Raw genomic sequence first — 17,194 nt, 5'->3', positions numbered from 1 at the left:
ACATTCATGTTGGCTCAAACTAAACAAAGAGCTTTGGAAAAATCTGGTAGTTTGGCCTCTCTTTCCATGCTTCAATCTTTTGGTGACAAATCCTGTTGCTTTACTAAAGGCTCTACTATCCAAATGCTAACATGCATTACTATATCCAGATTTCTGTTGCCTGCTCCTCTAAGATAACTATGATAATCTGAAAAAAACTCATTTGTGATGTGTCAATCTCTGTGGGAGGCACCTTTAACACAGCCACTTTTCAAATGCCATTTCTCTTTCTAAATCTCTTTTCTGAATCAACTCTAATAAAGGACTTCACAGGCTTCACAAAAATAATGTGAACTTAAGACATTGAGGCCTTGATACAAGCTCTAGAATACCACAAGCACTTTTAAAGCATAACCAATTATAATATAGTAATATTTAGAAGTGTAATTTCTCAATGCTAACACAACTCTGACTCAACATACTGTCTCAAGTTCAAAACATATTAAGGCATTGCTATTAAGAAATGGGAGTATTAGGTCAGCAACTAGTTTTGTGTCATTTCCACTGGGACTTTAAATAGTTTCCTTTAAACAGTTATTTAATGATGATCTACATGACCTTAATATAGTTCCTGATGAAAAATACAGAATCTCTTTCCAGAGATTAGCATACAAGCTGACAAGACTGCAGCTACATACTTATGCTAAAACCAGTTCTTGCTTAAATAAAACAAAATTACTAGCCCAATGACTAAAGTCTGAAGTACCTGAAACATCAGTTGCCAAAGACTTGTCTGGTTTAACACTGGAATGTCATGCTTTTCAATGGTACTTAATTTACTCTGCAAAGGACATTTTGGAAGATAAATCCAGATCAAATGAAAAACTGCTAAGCTTTGTAGTAGTTTAATTAAATAGGTATGGATTTTAGAGGTTTCTTCTTTGCACAATACTAAAAGCAAAATCCAAACTAAAAACATAGAAAGGCTTTGCAAATAGGAATAGTGTTCATTAAATCCCCTCCTTAGCATGGAATACTTGACTTTTTTCCTGATTTCAAAACATTTACTTTGCTGCCCATCAACTGTCAGTTCAAGATAACATAGCCCAGATTGGCAAAGACCAGCTTCCTAACAAAACTGAATCATACCATATGCTAGAAAGCTCAGAATGTTTTTTCTGAAATTGCTTTCTAAACTGAGGCAATGCTCATGCCAAATAAGAACACAAGAAATGTCCTCATAGTCTGGATTAGCAGTCGATCTAGCCCAGTATTCTGTCTCTAATGTATCAATTGAGATGCTGTCTAAGGAGAGCAGGTGAGCCAGGCCACATCCTGAATTCCCATCTCTGTTATTGTCCCCAAGTTTACCTGTACTCTTTGAGTTCATTTATGCTTCAAATTGCCTGCAGCAGCAAGTGTCTGAAGCTCACTTCTCAGCCATTTTAAAACCATCTCCAACTAGTTAAATGTTCCTTAATTTCTGTGCTATAGGATTTGCTGAACAGTTCTGAGGAAATTTCACCCACCTTCCTTCAATGTTTTCTTAAGCTTTAGCAATTTCCCCTTCCTTGGCCCAGTGCCTGTAAACTGAGGGGTCCTAATGTTTCTGATCTCTCCTAGGAGCAGTGTTTCATCCCTTTGACCACATTAGTGGTACCTAAACCCACATCTGTATTAGCAAAGTAAGCAGTGCTGAGGAGCATTCCCAGGTGCTGAAACAGTCACCTGCAATGATGAACCATGTTACTGTAGCCCTGAGTGCAACACCACTGTGAACTATTCCTGAGACCAGCCTTATCACGCAGTTTGCAAACATTCTTTCTGGAAGAAAAGATAGTTTACTAGAACTGACTCGTTACATGACATTCAGCCTCAGTCTCCAGGAATACTCCTGAGCACCCTTAAATTACTAATACATACAATTCCCAACAGTTGTCTGAAGCAGCATTGCAACTTTTTCCCTTTTTGAAGGACTACTTAAGGTACAACCTCTTAATTAACTTTGAAAATCTGTCCTTCACCTTAAATCACAATTTGAACTCGCCCTATATAATAAACACACTCTTAGAATACAATTCTATACAAAACCATTTAATAATATTTCACTCCCTGAAGAATTTCAAATTAAAATATCACTTTACTGTAGCTTAAGTAGTATGAGCACATCCTACAGAGACATGCAACATTGACTGAACATACAGCTATAATGATAATTTAACAATAATTTCATCTGAAGATCTCATACATGATTTAGCTTTACTACATCAGTGTGAGTACGATGATAAAGTATTCTCATTTTGCATCTAAAGAATCAAAGACAGTACAAACATTCCAAGAGGTGAATGCTCGATGTTTTTTATTTTTATTCAGTAAACTCTTCACTATCTGCAAGAGAAACTTTAGGATGTTTCTGCAGACTGAATCAGGAAAAGAGTTGAATGTTTCTTTTTTTCCATGTCTTCAGCTTATTTCTAATACAAGAAATGAATTTCATAAAAATGGCTGCAGTCACAGAAAACGCTGTAAGGCTAATAATACAAGCAACAAAAGGTAGAAGGGAAATCTGTGCAAGGCAGAGCAGCAGCCACCTTGACTCAGAAGGCTGCTCCAAAGAACAGGAAAAAACTTAAGACCAAATGCTAACACTTATCTCCAGCAAGGTCTAGAAGTAATTTATCAGCAAGAAGCAGAGGCTGCAATAGCCAAAATAAGACTCAGAGGTATTTTGCTCTCACCAATATGGTCACAGCAATGTCTTTTAAAAGCAGAATGGCAACGATACAAAATGTAGTTAATTTATATCTTACTAATCCTTGTCTTTATGGATACAGACTACTTCGACATAAGCAGCCTAACATTTTGCTTGCACCAGATGAATACACGGGTTAAGGTATTTCTTCACTGGAACACAGTGAGGCACAGAATGAAATTTAAAACACAGACCTACCCAAACTTGCTTTGCATATGTTTGTTTGCACACTGATTAAGACCCCAAATCCCATTAAATTTACTGAAAAAACAAATAAAACCAACCCTTCATTCTGTCAGTAAGAGACACACTTCTACAAGCATCTCTCTCTACTTGCACTTCCAACCCTGCTACTGGAAGTAGTGACATATTAGCAGATTGTTAGGTTTTAAAATAATTTCAGTCAGCTGAAAGGAAAGAAAGGCATCATCAGAAACACATATTTACATTACAAGTAGGGAAATATTTTCCCAGTGCTCTCAGTCACAAAACAAGTGATGAACTATAAATAGGCTTGTACAATTAATGACTGTTCTCCATCAGGTGATTAGTAAGCAAGACCAAAATAAAACCTATGGATATTATCATGAAGTAACAACTGAAAAGTTGTTGAGAAGAGCCATAGGTGAGGTGAAAGATTTACATGGCAGGTAAACAAAAGAGCTTAGGACTAATCCACCAGCATGTTATTTCACTATTTTGAAGCAGTGTCTTTCCACAGCAGAAACTGTAAATACAACTGAAAGTCTAAAGTATTTTGGTCCTTATGGACAGAAGAAAAGCCAGTAAGTACAACCTGAAATAAGTCAATGAGCTCTAAAAACCTACTAAAAATATGTCACAGCAAGTTTGACATATTTTTCTGCTTTTGCTCACTATTATACATGTGCAAAAGCAGCTGTCTGAATAAAACTTAAAGGCTACAGAACAAGGCTCCTTCCCCAAACACACATGCAGATACGATACAGCCAGCAAAAAAACAGCATCTCAAAAATATTTTGCCACTTCTATTCAATACATATATGCAGTGGTTCTGTAAGGCAAAAGAGATTTTATTTGGGAAAAAAAACACTATATACACAAATTATATTATTGCTAATATACAGAACAGATATTTTTAATTTATTTTTTAGGTTCTGTAAGTCTAAATTAAGTCTGAATTTAAAAAAGCCCAAAACCCTAAGCCACCCAAACCACAAATGATTGTGTCTGGAAGTACACTAGATGATTTTTCACACAGGCACAAACCAAAATAAATCCAGAATTAAGACACTTACTAAACTTCTCCTCCATCCTGCTCCAAGAAATTATGGTGAAGTTTTTGAAAGACATATCTGAACAAGGTTTGCGGAAAACAGTCTAGCTTATCCTTACCACATAAGGATGATTTTGAGTATTACGCATTTTACAGCCACTAGTCAAATAATACTCATATTTCTAAAAGGATCAGACTGAAATAGTTTCTAACTCTTCTAAGCCCACACAAACATCAAGAGATTCAATTCAGATACAGTAAAATTTTGTTTACAAGTTTGGTATTCACAGCCACATTTTCAATTCTTTTGTAGCAGGTAACAAATTGTGTTGCCCAAATAAACCCTTTCATACCCAAAAGCTTATCTGCCTGTAGAAGAAATTATTAGCTACTGAATATACAACAATTTCAAAATACTTAGTTTTCCTAATACCTATGGCTTTATTTCCAATGAGCACAGTCTTAGCTGAAAGACTGAAACTACCATTTTAGAGTTACTGCAATATGACAGAAATATTTTTGCATTTGCATTAAAGTCTATAGACATTGAGCTTTTTTAACCTCCCCCCCCCCCCAAAATCTTAGCTCTCACAGCCTTCAGTATCAAGGACTACCAGTTTGAAAAGGAAAAGGTTAATTTTTGTTAATCCTGGCCGACGCTAAAGGAACCAAAATGCATTAAATACTTTGTGTTATGTGTGAAATTGTGGGATAAGCCTATATGAGAACTGGCACTCTGTTCTCTCCACAGGCTAGCACTGTCTACTGCCACAAAGGAAAGAAAACCAAAGAAGCAGATAGAATTTCAGTGTAAAGGGATATTTGGAACCCTTCCCTCTCCCTGGCCACCCCCCCCCTCACATTTAAGGGCAGAGGAACTGAATGGGTTACTTGATATCTTCCTCTCAAAGAAGTTACACTTTGAATTTACATATTTTTCCAGAATGAGTGAAATCACAGATAAATTTTCCATCCAAGTTAAAAGCCTCTGAATACACGTAACAATAACGCTAATAGATCTACCACTAAATATAGCATAGCAAAAATTGAAACTGAAAAGCAATCCTTTATTAGCAAAGTCAGTTCATAGTCTGGCATACATACTAAGATACTGAAAAATGTGGGGAAGTAAGAAGGCAATGAGAAAGCGGAGGAGAAAGCTACAATAACTTAATTTTATCCATTGCTAAAATAATATTTTATGATACAAAGGAATTATGAGTATGAATATGAAGTATGAATATGAAGAAATTAGAGTATATTGCAACTGTGGTTAAAGTGTGTTTTTAAATGAAATAACGCAGTAAAATACTGTTCTATACAAGAAGAAAGATTACAAATTGGAGCAAAACAGTATGACTGAAAAGCAGAGTTCTGTTCTCTCATCCTGGAGTGGGTTGGGGTGGGGGAAAACGTCTGCTGTTTTGGGGGTTGTAAGGTATACTGGTTCTTCCCTCCAAACTAACTTCCTGGAAAACAAGAGAGTAAAGTGTTCCAAAACATTTCCCTGGACCTCTGAAACCATAATTTAAGGAGAATCAAATCACAATCCACTTCTGCGCCAGCAGAAACAATTATATTTTCTGAGTTGTAGGAAAGAAGACAAGAGGGGTTGGGTTTTTCTCGGTTTTGTTTCTTATTAATCTGAAAATATATACATTTAGCATTATAAGGTTACAGGTGCTGAGTCAGTAGCAAATGACCGTCAGCCAAAAAATCACAACTAATGGCAAGACTTTACCAAAACCATATTACTAAATGCATTATCAACATAAAAAAAAGCAGTGATTTGTCTAAAATTACTGCAACTCAAATTAGTTCAGCAGTACTGATGAGAAGATTTGTAGCTCAAAGGACAAAAGTAAATTCATTTTTTGAACATTTCATGAATTTAAGGTAGCACTGTATTTAATGCTCTTGGCCATTCTGACTCCAAACAGTTTTAAAAGAATTAAACCTGTGAAGAGGGTGGTACAGCCAAGCTCTTTGTAAGATGTACGCTGCATCTTTTAACAGTCTGTCAGCAACAAGATTAAAATAGGGTGTGTTTCTGGAAAAGGGTGACTATAATATAACACAACTTCCAGGCAGAGTCACATTTATGCTCCGTCATTAGGGCAAATATTTAGAACAATTACATTTTTCTGCACTAATAGCTCCAATCAAGATGTTAATTAGTGACACAATTTATCTCCTAACCCATTTCAAAAGCCTTAGCACTTTGACTTACTGTTGCTCGCATCCTTTTATTTCTCTCATTCAACTGGTGCTACCACAGTGACAAAGGATGAAGGAAGATTCAACAGTCACCACCCCAGCTGCTCCAATCTTTTCCATTCACTCAATACTGAGGCAATCTTCGGTGATAAGCACTGTCTTCCCCCCCCACCTTCTTTTAAGAGGGCACCTTAACCTAGAGCCACGCCGGAGTATCTCCCTTTGCCTTCCTCTGTAGATGTGCATTCACAAAGCGTGTGGAGGCAGGATGTGAAAGGTAGGATCAATTAACAATATAGTCAGCAATACCTACCTCAAGCCTTCCTTCCTATCAAATTAGCCAACGTACAGTGCGCTTCCTGCTGTACACGAATGTATCATGTCACCATAGCAACTAAATCAACAAATAGCTGCTGCAGCATCTGCTTCTGGATCATCTAACGTCAGTCAACAGACGGTTCGGGTTTAAGAGAACAAAGCTTCCAAATATATGTTATTTTATAACGCATTTTTAATTTAGCCTCCTGATTCCCAGATAGGATACACTAGCTTGGAATGAACCAGCTCCTGACTTTATACTTGAATCTATGATGCAGCTCATGACTTCAGCTTGCATATCAGGCAGAAAGGAGGAGGAGGGAAGGGTGGCACTTTGTAAGATACATTAAAAAAAAATAATAAAAAAAATGGCAGGAATATACTAAAGAAATAATCAACTGGATTCTATTGTGCTCACTTAAATAGTGTGTTACTCTATACTGTGAGTTTATTAAAAGGCATGAAAGAAGCATGCTTCCTACTTTTGCTTTATAATTTATATACATCTTCCCTAAATAACACTGTAACACTATACCCTATTAATATCTAATAAAAGGCAAGACATTTCAGATGGCTGACAGAGTTAGTTTCCCTCCAATATTCTCCATTTGAGACCTGAACTGAAAACCTCCAGTACTAATTTCTGGCTATCTCACATCTGCAGTCTTTAATCCCAATGACAGTAGGGCCCACTGGCATACCCTCATCTATGCAAAGACAGCTACTCAGGGCAAAACACACAGCCCTCCCTCCTTGTGGAAAACTACTTCAAATACCACATATGCATCACTGGTTTAAGTCCTAACCCACAGGTAGACAAGGTACATGAAACTCCTTCGTAACCAGTTGGTATCTGGAACGTGACAACATGAGATTACGATGAAATGTTCCTGAGGTATAAAAAAAAATTAAAACTTTACTTGGACAGTAATGTCTTCAAAAATAATAAGCAAGTGTACATACACACACACTTTTATGTAAAAGGACTCAAACCTACAGCCTACCTACAATAAAAAAAAGTAACTTTTTTCTTTCACTTCAAGTCATATTCCTACTGTTTGATCAGCATTAGATTTTTCACCAACTAAAGGCTTTCTAGGCTCAAGGTTTCAGTTATTCATATCAAACATTATTTTATTACTGAAAACATTCAGTTTTCAAAACAGATTTTTTTTTCACCTACATACAGTCTCTTGTTGCAAGGAAAATCTTTACATCCAGGTTGGCTCCACAGAGTATGGCCCAGAGAACACGGAAAATTAGACACAGTCTCAAAACGCTAACTCCTCTGTGGCTCCCACATGAAACTTACTGAGATCTGGGTTTGTCATCTCACCTACGCCAGACTTTCCCAGTTATTAAGACTAGTATTTGTATGTCCCTATATGCTACTGATCAAGTATACTGAAAGACTTGAGTGTTGTTATTCATTAGCAGCACATGAATTGCCAGATGGAATCACATCTGTGGTCCAGCAAACGTGATGTCAGTTACAACTCAGCACAAGTCATTTTTCCATTGACAGTGTTTTCAAGATCTGCTGTTCATATAACGATGCTAATGAGGATATAAACTCTTTTCCACAATCAAACTCACCAACACTTAGAAAACAGATTAAATAGAAAAATGAAAAAAATCTATGTAACAGGTTTTATTACACCAGAACAGCTGAAACATTAGTAATAAATGCTAAATTAAAAGTGTCTTAAGCCTTTGGCAATTTAAAACAATTTAAGAATTTCATGGTTGTGAAGAGTGTTACTTCCAGCTAATTCTTACTTAGTCACCTTTCATAAGATTCTTCTACCTCCATCTTCTTTTAGACTTCCTAAAGATTTCTTCCCCTCTCATTTACATTGGTTAGTAGGCAATGAAGATTTCTGAAAACATTAGGTTAAGCTCTGTACTGCACCATGCTAATTCAAAGCAGATTAAGCACACAACATTTCTTGGTATTTATATGAAAAAGTAATCAGAATTTTTTTTTTCTCCTTAAATAGCTTCAGGGTTTAGTATGAATGACAGAAGAAAACAGGATTCTTGTTATTTAAACGTGTCCTATAGAGGGGGATCTTTGTCCAAGTAACACGATATATAATGCTCTTAACACTGAAGTTCTAAAATGCTCAGGTTTTCACCAAATTTATTTGAGCAAGTTCCAATTTACAGGTTTCCTACAACTACACAACTCTCTACCCCAGTATCTGCCAATACTGACTGATAATTTAGAGGGATCTAACTGCCCTATATAAGTTGGTTCCTAAGTTGGCTCATAAGCTGGTTTCCATATGCAAAAAAAAAAAAAAAAAAAAAAAGAACAGGAAAGATACAGGTAACAAAGGCCATTAACAAATCTTGCTTTTCAGGACTAGGGAGGAAATCCACACAGAATTAATTATTACATAATATATTGCAGTAACAATTTACATGTTTGGGATTTTGAGGAAAAAAAACCCCAACCAAACCCAACACAATGCAAATTATTTCAGTTTACAAAGGCAGCAGCAGCATGTCCTGAAGAAAGCAAGAGAAAGAAACCTCCTTTTCAGTGACATGCTCCTAAGGCCTATGTGTATTTTCAGAGAGCAGGAGACTCCACATCATTTTTCTAAAAGGCAGCTGACAGATAATAAAATCAGCAAACATTTCATCTTTAACCACTGCTACAAGATAGTGTCAGCACCACTGAAAGCCCCAAGACAACAGAATATCCCTAGAAGTAACTGGAAGCAGAGAGAAAACAGATGGAAAGATGACTAGACCGTTCAGTGGCACTGACATTCAAAACCTACAGATTTCAATAAGCTTTCACTTTTTTTTGTTTTTTTTTAGAAAGGCAGGTTAGAAATATCTGAGAACTGGTGATTTTTTTAATATATATTCTAGCAAATAATTTTTTTATTTATGAACATGTTATTTCTAGTTCTTACTGCATTCACGTTTCTCCCCCTTCTCTTCATGAGGAAGATGATCAGCAGAAAGCTGATCACTGAGGGGGGAAGATGGTTTGGAGTCCTGCTTTGTAAAAACACAGTTTTCTGAGAAGAACCAGTAAAAGATAAACTTAAAAATCTGCATCTAAGGTCACTGTGAATGTTCAAGACTTGTTAGTGTCCACATCCAACAGTGTGAGTCAGTGCATGTTCTATAAGTGTGTCTCATTCTTCATTACTGAGAAATACTTAACATTTTGATTTACTTGTTTCTGCTTTGTCTCTTCTCTTTTGCATTCTCAGATCTCACACCTTGGCTAAGCAAGGTTTTGTGTGACTCATTCACAGCAAACCCAATCTGTTTCATTAGCATTGACACAGTCTGTGGTTAGCAGATAGCGCACAGAAAATTCACTAATTAAAATAATCCCACTGTATCTTTAAATCAGTCAAAGTATAAACATTAGGGTAACAGAAGTGTTTCAAAGAATCTGGATAATGCAACAGACAAACATTTGTGCTTCAATGTTTTAAACTAATCCTTGTTTACAGGGAATTAGAAGGAAGCAGTATTAGGGGCAGTCACTGAACTCTGGAGCCTTCTGAGGCATCTGGTCCTGGCCAATGTTTAGACACATCAACCTCTAGAAATGAAAACTGGAAGACTTCAATCAGATTATTCTCATTTCACAATGATTTGTTGTCTGAAAGCCACAGGACTTCAGCTTTACAATGTTAAGCAAAACTGAGCTTGTACAGCACAGCAAAGTGGTAGCAAGGGTTAAGCTCTCGGGTGATACTGTGCTGGGGCTGCTCCCCTCAGCTGGCACTTTTCCTAATCAATCTGCACATTTGCAACAGTCCAAAACACAATCAGGGAGTAACTTTCGTTTAAGTTGTACCGAGATACACTGGAACTTCGAAGACTGCTGAATTTATTTTGGAAAACTAAGTAATTTAACAAAGACTGTCTGAATTGAAAGTTAAAATTGAGGAAAAAAGAAAAAAAAAAAGCCAACCCTACAACACCCAGCTGCTTAAGATGCCACTGAGTGTTCAGAGAATCAAAAACCTAATTTCTAAAAAAAAAAATATTAAAAATTAAAAATCTAAATATCTAAAGCAGTACATGTGACATTGCTCCAAAAGCCAGGCACCTGGAAGATTTTATCTCATTTGCAGTAGGTTTTTTAGATATTGTATTTTAAAACAAATAAAATAATCTTATCTTCCTGTAATAATGCTGACTTCTTCACACCACCTGTGGAATCAAAACACCCTTGCAGTTATTTCAATTAAGCATCAAAACTGAAGACACTTCTCAGCTGCACTTCATCTTTGACTGCAGTCTGTACCAGCAGTTGCCACAAAGTACTCTTATGTCAAATAGGTATTATTTGGTGTTTCCATATGCAAAAACCAGAAAAAACTACTTCTGAAGACTGCTTGCTTCCATGTTATCTGTTGTGAAGACATTAATGCTGAGAAGAGGGGAAGAATTAGTTTGCTGGCTAGCTCACACTTGAAACAAGCTGAACAGTTGTGCCATTGTCAAGAGATCTGCTACCATTTTCCTTCCATAGAACACCTAGTAATGAATAAAAAAAGAATTAAAAAAAAAAAAGAATCTTGCAAACATTATGAAAGTTGGCCAAGATGAACAAAGCAAGGTGGGCAGTTAACAGATTTGCTAATGATGACACAAGTTAATGGCACTTTACTTAAAAGAGTTTCTTTTTTAGTAATATCTGGACATGTCTGTAAGTGTGTGCAACCAGTTAGGCATTCACCAAGAAACAATATTCAACATTATAAAGCAGTCATGATCAACCTTTGGCCTAAAGCTGAATACATTATTCCAGAAAGGTTACAAAGATACAGTTGATTCCCCTTCTGTAGGCTGAGAGAGCCCCTTGAGCCTTTGTCCTGACTTCCTTCCTCCTTCTGAAGTACAAAAAGGGGACCCAGGAAGCAGAACAGACACTTTGTTTCTCTCCCCTACACCAGCAAGTACCAGCAGGTTACTCCTGGAGATCCTTGCCAGACAAGTAGTAGCTGAGCTCACTCTGGCAGTGCAGTATTCTGTTATTTATAGAGTTGTTTCAAGGGCTGAAGTGATAGGTGGGAGAAAAAGGTACCACATTCTCCTTTTTGAAAGAACGCGGCTAAACAACAACTCTCATCAAAATTTGTAATAAATATCCTTTAAAAACAATCCCCTTTTCTGCAATGCACTTGTAACAATTAAGAAAAAAATACAAATAAGCAAGCTGAAACTGAATTTGGACATTCAATTTCTGAAGAGTTTAGAAGATTTAAGGAACATGTAAGCCATTGGTTTAAAAAGTATATGGACTATAAGAGAACTTGATATTTCCCAACATTGCTTCTGACAGCTCAGATTCCCATTTGGGTGATATGCAAGTTAAAAGCCCGTAATATTTAAGACTGATGGATGTGTCTTTAATATTTCTACCTTAAATGGAGCACAAAAGGGAGTGACAAAGGAAGAACTTATTCTGTAGTTACTCAAAATAGCATTTCATTAAAAAAATTAAAATAGAATGGCAGGAGTTTACTTCTAAAGTTGCCTTTCATTCCCAGCTTTGCGCAAATCTGGGTATCACTGTATATCAAAACACTGTGACAACAGGAACCTGAGCTGGAAGTGAAATTAAAGGCTGCACCCTCAATTTGATCACGTTGGGAAAGCTTAGTCAGGGCTTGGTGGGAGAAACCTCTACAACCCCAATCCCTTCCCATGTATTTTTTCCTTCACTTCAAAAAGAAAAGGTAAAAAAAAAAAAGGTGGAGTACAGGGCCATTTTTGCTATGGTGTATAAACCTGAGTCTCTCTTCCTGGAGAATGTCATTCTAGCTGCTCTGTAAAGTGTTAATTCTGTAATGTGCAGAGGGTTAGATGTACTTTGCCCAGTTATATATAGAGAAACCTCTCAGTCACCAGGGAATGGAACTGACTATTTCAGTTGGAAGGAACCTACAGGGATTTATCTAGTTCAACTGCCTGACCAATTGACAGCTGACCAAGTTAAAGCATGTTATTAAGGATATTGTCCAAACGTGTTTTAAACACTGACAGGCTTGGGGCATCAACCACTTCTCCAGGAAGCCTGTTCCAGTGTTTGACCACCCTCTAGGTGGAGAAATGCTTCCTAGGGAAAAAAAACACGTTTCAGCTAGCAGTGGCTGTGCTCCAGGTTACTTGTTTGCAAAGTGTGTTCTCATGTATTTTATGAGTGGAGTTTCTGGAGTTAAGAATATGACTTTGCAAAGCAGTTATATTTTTGTCACCACTTACAGAGAGATTTAAACAGCTGGCTTCTGAGGAAATGTACGTAAGCAACAAGGGTGACTGTAGGTCTCGGATTTTGGCATTCAGGCCTTGGCTTATTCAGCATCGAGTGTCCAGTAGTAGAGAGGAGAGAGAAGGGGACCAAGGAACATGCCTGGTGCCAGGACACTGCTTGGACATAAGAGTATCCTTCCAAACCTAACTGACAGAGGAGCACACAGGCTCAGGGACTGGGCCTGTTTGCAACAGAGTGGAGAGAGGAACTGGACTACCTCAATGCTTACAGCTCCAGGCAACTTGCACCTTCTCACCTAAAAACACATTAAAAAAAAAAAAAAATCCAAACAACTCCCAAAACCAAAGATCTTCCAGACATGCTTATTTCTCTCCATTGAGAACAATATTAACAACCTAAAGTGACTAACAGACTTTAAATCAGATTTCAGATGTCATCCAATTCTCCCAAATGGTCATTTCTGAAGAAATTCATTCAACAGGGGAAATCTTTCCTCAAGTATCTTGGGAGGAATCTACTCTATCAGAGACTAAAATTAATCTAGAATTCATATCATACAAATAAAAATGACATTTTAGGGAGAAAGGAGGATTACTCAGTGAAGTTTTATGAGTATATTTCATTTCATGAATTTTCATAGTGAATACAAGTACAAAAGGCTATGAACTACACAGCCTTCACTCTTGTTTCTACATTTACTTTCAGGCAGCAAATATTAAAATAAATATATCTGGCTTTATAACTTGTGCAGTAAATCTGATGCTGCTTTCTACTAACCAAAAGCAGCACAGTATTCATAGCAGCATTCCAGTACGTGAAGGGGGCCTACAAGGATGGTGGAGAGGAACTCTTATCAGGGACTGTAGTGATAAGACAATAGGCAATGGGTTTAAACTTAAACAGGGGAAGCTGAGGTTAGATACAACTTTACTGTGAGGGTGGTGAGGCACTGGAACAGGTTGCCCAAAGAAGTGGTAAATGCTCCATCCTTGGCAGCGTTCACGGCCAAGTTGGACAGAGCCTTGGGCAACATGGTTTAGTGTGAGGTGTCCCTGCCCATGGCCGGGGGGTTGGAACTAGATGATCTTAAGGTGCTTTCCAACCCAAAGCATTCTATGATTCTGTTACTATATACCAAAGAATTTTGAATTCACTCTTTTAGCTGAGAATGATGACTTCTAGGTAATTTAAAGCAAGTTTTCAATGCATCTGTAATCAAGGATAAAGACACAAGAGAAAATTCTGATCTCTAAGGTAAAAATAATAAATTACACTTAACTAAGACAAAACTTTACCAAAACCTATGATTAACTTAGATACAGAAGGATCCAATAACCTTGAGGCATCAAACTGACATCCTCATAACCTTTTTTTCTTTTTTGTGCTGCTGTTTACAGAACATCGTAGCTAACCACTAGTTGAAAAACTTCTATGGAAGAGATTTTTTTTGTATGTAGAATGTTCCACATGACCTTGATTATGCATTTTCCAGTGATGGTTGCTATACAAAAGTAAGCCTTGAAAAAATACAGCTTGATAACCAGCTTCCATAAGCTGGCACTGCAGCATTACAAGCACAAGATTTCCAATGGTTCCAGTGAATATGGTTCTGGTGCACTTCAATGCTATGAAGTCACTGAAGGATAGAAGAATAACTGTCAGCTGAAGCACACTTTAATGAATCTCCAAAAAGAAAAATTTAGACTTATCTGCTAATTCAATAGAGTCAAAAGGGAAGTATGACCCTCCCCCCCCAAAAAAAAAATAGAAGCATCCATGCACACACTCCGTACTTTATGAAATCAAACCATAGATAAAAGGGAAACAGCACAATATGGAAAACAGTGAGAACAGCTATAACAGTGTATGTTGTTAAACAACTTACAACACGCTTTTTTTTCCTTGTATAGGAAAAGATCATGAAACATATGCAGTTCTAGGCTTCGTTTTCAGCAGGAAGGCAAAAACAAAGCAAGCTGGAACTTTATAATGTACCATATGCTTTTTTCAGAAACAGTAGCATCAGAACTAAAACTGAGGAAAGTCATTTAGTAATCTAGTTTACATCTTCACCATTATATGCTTGCTGTGACTCCATGTATGCAAACAATCTGAAAGCCAAAAGGTGATTCTCAGAATTACTTATTTTTATAGCCATCTATTACTCTGCTGATTGAAGACTTCCTCCTATGACAAGAGGTTAATAATACCTTTCAGATCAGAGGTTTAAATTTTTAAAGGAGGAACTTTTTTTAGAAATACTAACTTGGAGTTTTGAAGCTAAGTAGCTCAGTTCAAGGAATCTGCACTTAAACTCACACACAGTATACATATTTACACACACTATACATATTTACACACACAGAGATACATACTACATATACACACACACACACACAACAGGATTTTTGGAAAACCCACTAAGCATCTAAACTTCTGAATAAAGTTTGAAGGATAAGCAACCAGCTTCCCAAACTACAAGTATTACTTCGTCACTATACCTTGCTGAGAAATAAAGGTGACTGAAAGTCAAACAGTATTTCCCCCAAGAAATGGGGAAAGTCACACTATCCCCCCAAGAAATGGAAATGATTAATAGGTATTGGGCTACTTTGAGGGTGCCATCTACCTTTTTGGTTACAAAGGATACCAAGACTATACAGGGATGTCCCACTTCGCAACTGTTAGCTACAGTGGGAAGGTACAGAAAAGGCAGAGAGGGTCCAGAACTCCAGGGCTGCTGCAAACTTGTGTCAACAACTTACTGATTTGTCTTGGAATAGCACTGGGTGCTGTAGAAACTGTCTGAAACAATTTAACATCAACCTAATATCAGGAAAACAAAGAGTGTTAAAGAAAGTGGTTTGAACTCTTGCCTCCTTGCTTTCCTCTCAAACACGAATTGTAATCAAGCACATCCTTCTTGTCCAGCCTCAGCAATAATCAGTAAATCCTCACTGCAGTACTTACCCTCACATGAAAAACTCTCAAGCACTTTTTGCCCTCCCACGATTTCTCAGTGTCACTTGGTTTCTATCAACTCCTATGGACCTTCTCCATACTTCATCCACTATCTTATGCATCAAGATACAAGTAGTACACGATCCACACACACTGAATGCAGTAATGAGAAGGTGCAAAGGCAGTACTTCTGTGCTTAATAGACAGGGAGGAGCTAACAGGCTTGATCTTAGATTTTCCTCTACACCAGTTTTGTTCTGTGAAACAAACAGTAGTCCCTTGTTTTGTGGGACAGAGAATGAAGAAGCCTCCCACAGCAGCACAGAGCAGCGTATGAACATCCGCACAATTTAATTTCCCCATGTTTTCTGCCTGAACATGCACATTCCCCTAACTTCAGGGACTGTTTTGTTCTAAAACACGGTGGAAAGTTATGGCTTTAACTTCATCAGATACTTCCACATTTGAAGAAGCTTATGACCTTTCATCTTAACATGTTCAAATATTTGTACTACTGTTTCACATTTAAACTGCTAGCAGAAATTCAAGTATTTGAAACGGGTTATCTTGATGATATGAACTGTTCCAGAAAAGTACTGAATGGTATCTACTAATTTGGTAACTCAGTGATCAGTATATACAACTTAAGTCACAATAATTGTAATAGCAATCTCTGGTAAGATGCAAGGAGAAGGAATTGATTAAACAATCCACATTATGTCTTACTGCTAAGCAAAAACTTGCAAGTTAACTAATCTAATGTAGGAAATACCAACGTATAAAAAAATCATAGAATCATAGAATATTTAGGGTTGGAAAGGACCTTAAGATCATCTAGTTCCAACCCCCCTGCCATGGACAGGGACAACTCACACTAAACCATGGCACCCAAGGCTCTGTCCAACTTGGCCATGAACACCGCTAGGGACAGAGCATTCAGAACTTCCCTGAGCAACCCATTCCAGCGCCTCACCACCCTCACAATACTCTTCCTTATATCCAATCTAAACTTCCCCTGTTTAAGTTTGAACCCGTTACCCCTTGTCCTATCACCACAGTCCCTAATGAAGAGTCCCTCCCCAGCATCCCTATAGGCCCCCTTCAGATACCGGAAAGCTGCTATGAGGTCTCCACGCAGCCTTCTCTTCTCCAGCCTCAACAGCCCCAACTTTCTCAGCCGATCTTCATATTGAGGTGCTTCAATCCCCTGATCATCCTCGTCGCCCTCCTCTGGACTTGTTCCAACAGTTCCATGTCCTTTTGATGTTGAGGACACCACAACTGTACACAATACTCCAAGTGAGGTCTCACGAGAGCAGAGTATAGGGGCAGGATCACCTCCTTTGACCTGCTGGTCACACTCCTTTTGATGCAGCCAAGGATATGGTTGGCTTTCTGGGCTGCAAGCACACACACTGAAGCTGGCTCATATTCATTTTCTCATAAACCA

At 37.6% G+C, this 17,194-nt stretch overlaps 1 protein-coding gene across 7 annotated transcripts in view; it reads right to left on the bottom strand.

Moving 5' to 3' along the window:
* Positions 1–17,194, bottom strand: part of FNDC3A (fibronectin type III domain containing 3A) — a 116,601-nt gene that overhangs the window by 79,436 nt on the left and 19,971 nt on the right. The window contains exon 1 of one of the 7 annotated variants that reach the window (XM_061353103.1): positions 6,217–6,501. The exons of the other annotated variants lie outside the window; for them this stretch is intronic. Coding sequence (XP_061209087.1) covers positions 6,217–6,228 — 12 coding nt within the window. The 5' untranslated portion in view covers positions 6,229–6,501. Of the gene's footprint in view, positions 1–6,216; positions 6,502–17,194 lie in introns of those variants that run through there. 7 annotated transcript variants of the gene reach the window in all.

This window comes from Neopsephotus bourkii, unplaced genomic scaffold (assembly GCF_033783945.1).
Source record: "Neopsephotus bourkii isolate Nb327-2 ecotype Australia unplaced genomic scaffold, CSIRO-AGI_Nbou_v1 NB_663, whole genome shotgun sequence".
In the NCBI taxonomy this organism is placed as follows: Eukaryota; Metazoa; Chordata; class Aves; order Psittaciformes; family Psittacidae; genus Neopsephotus; species Neopsephotus bourkii.
The sequence above is the reverse complement of the archived record's forward strand: the minus strand, read 5'-3'. Positions and strand labels throughout refer to the sequence as shown.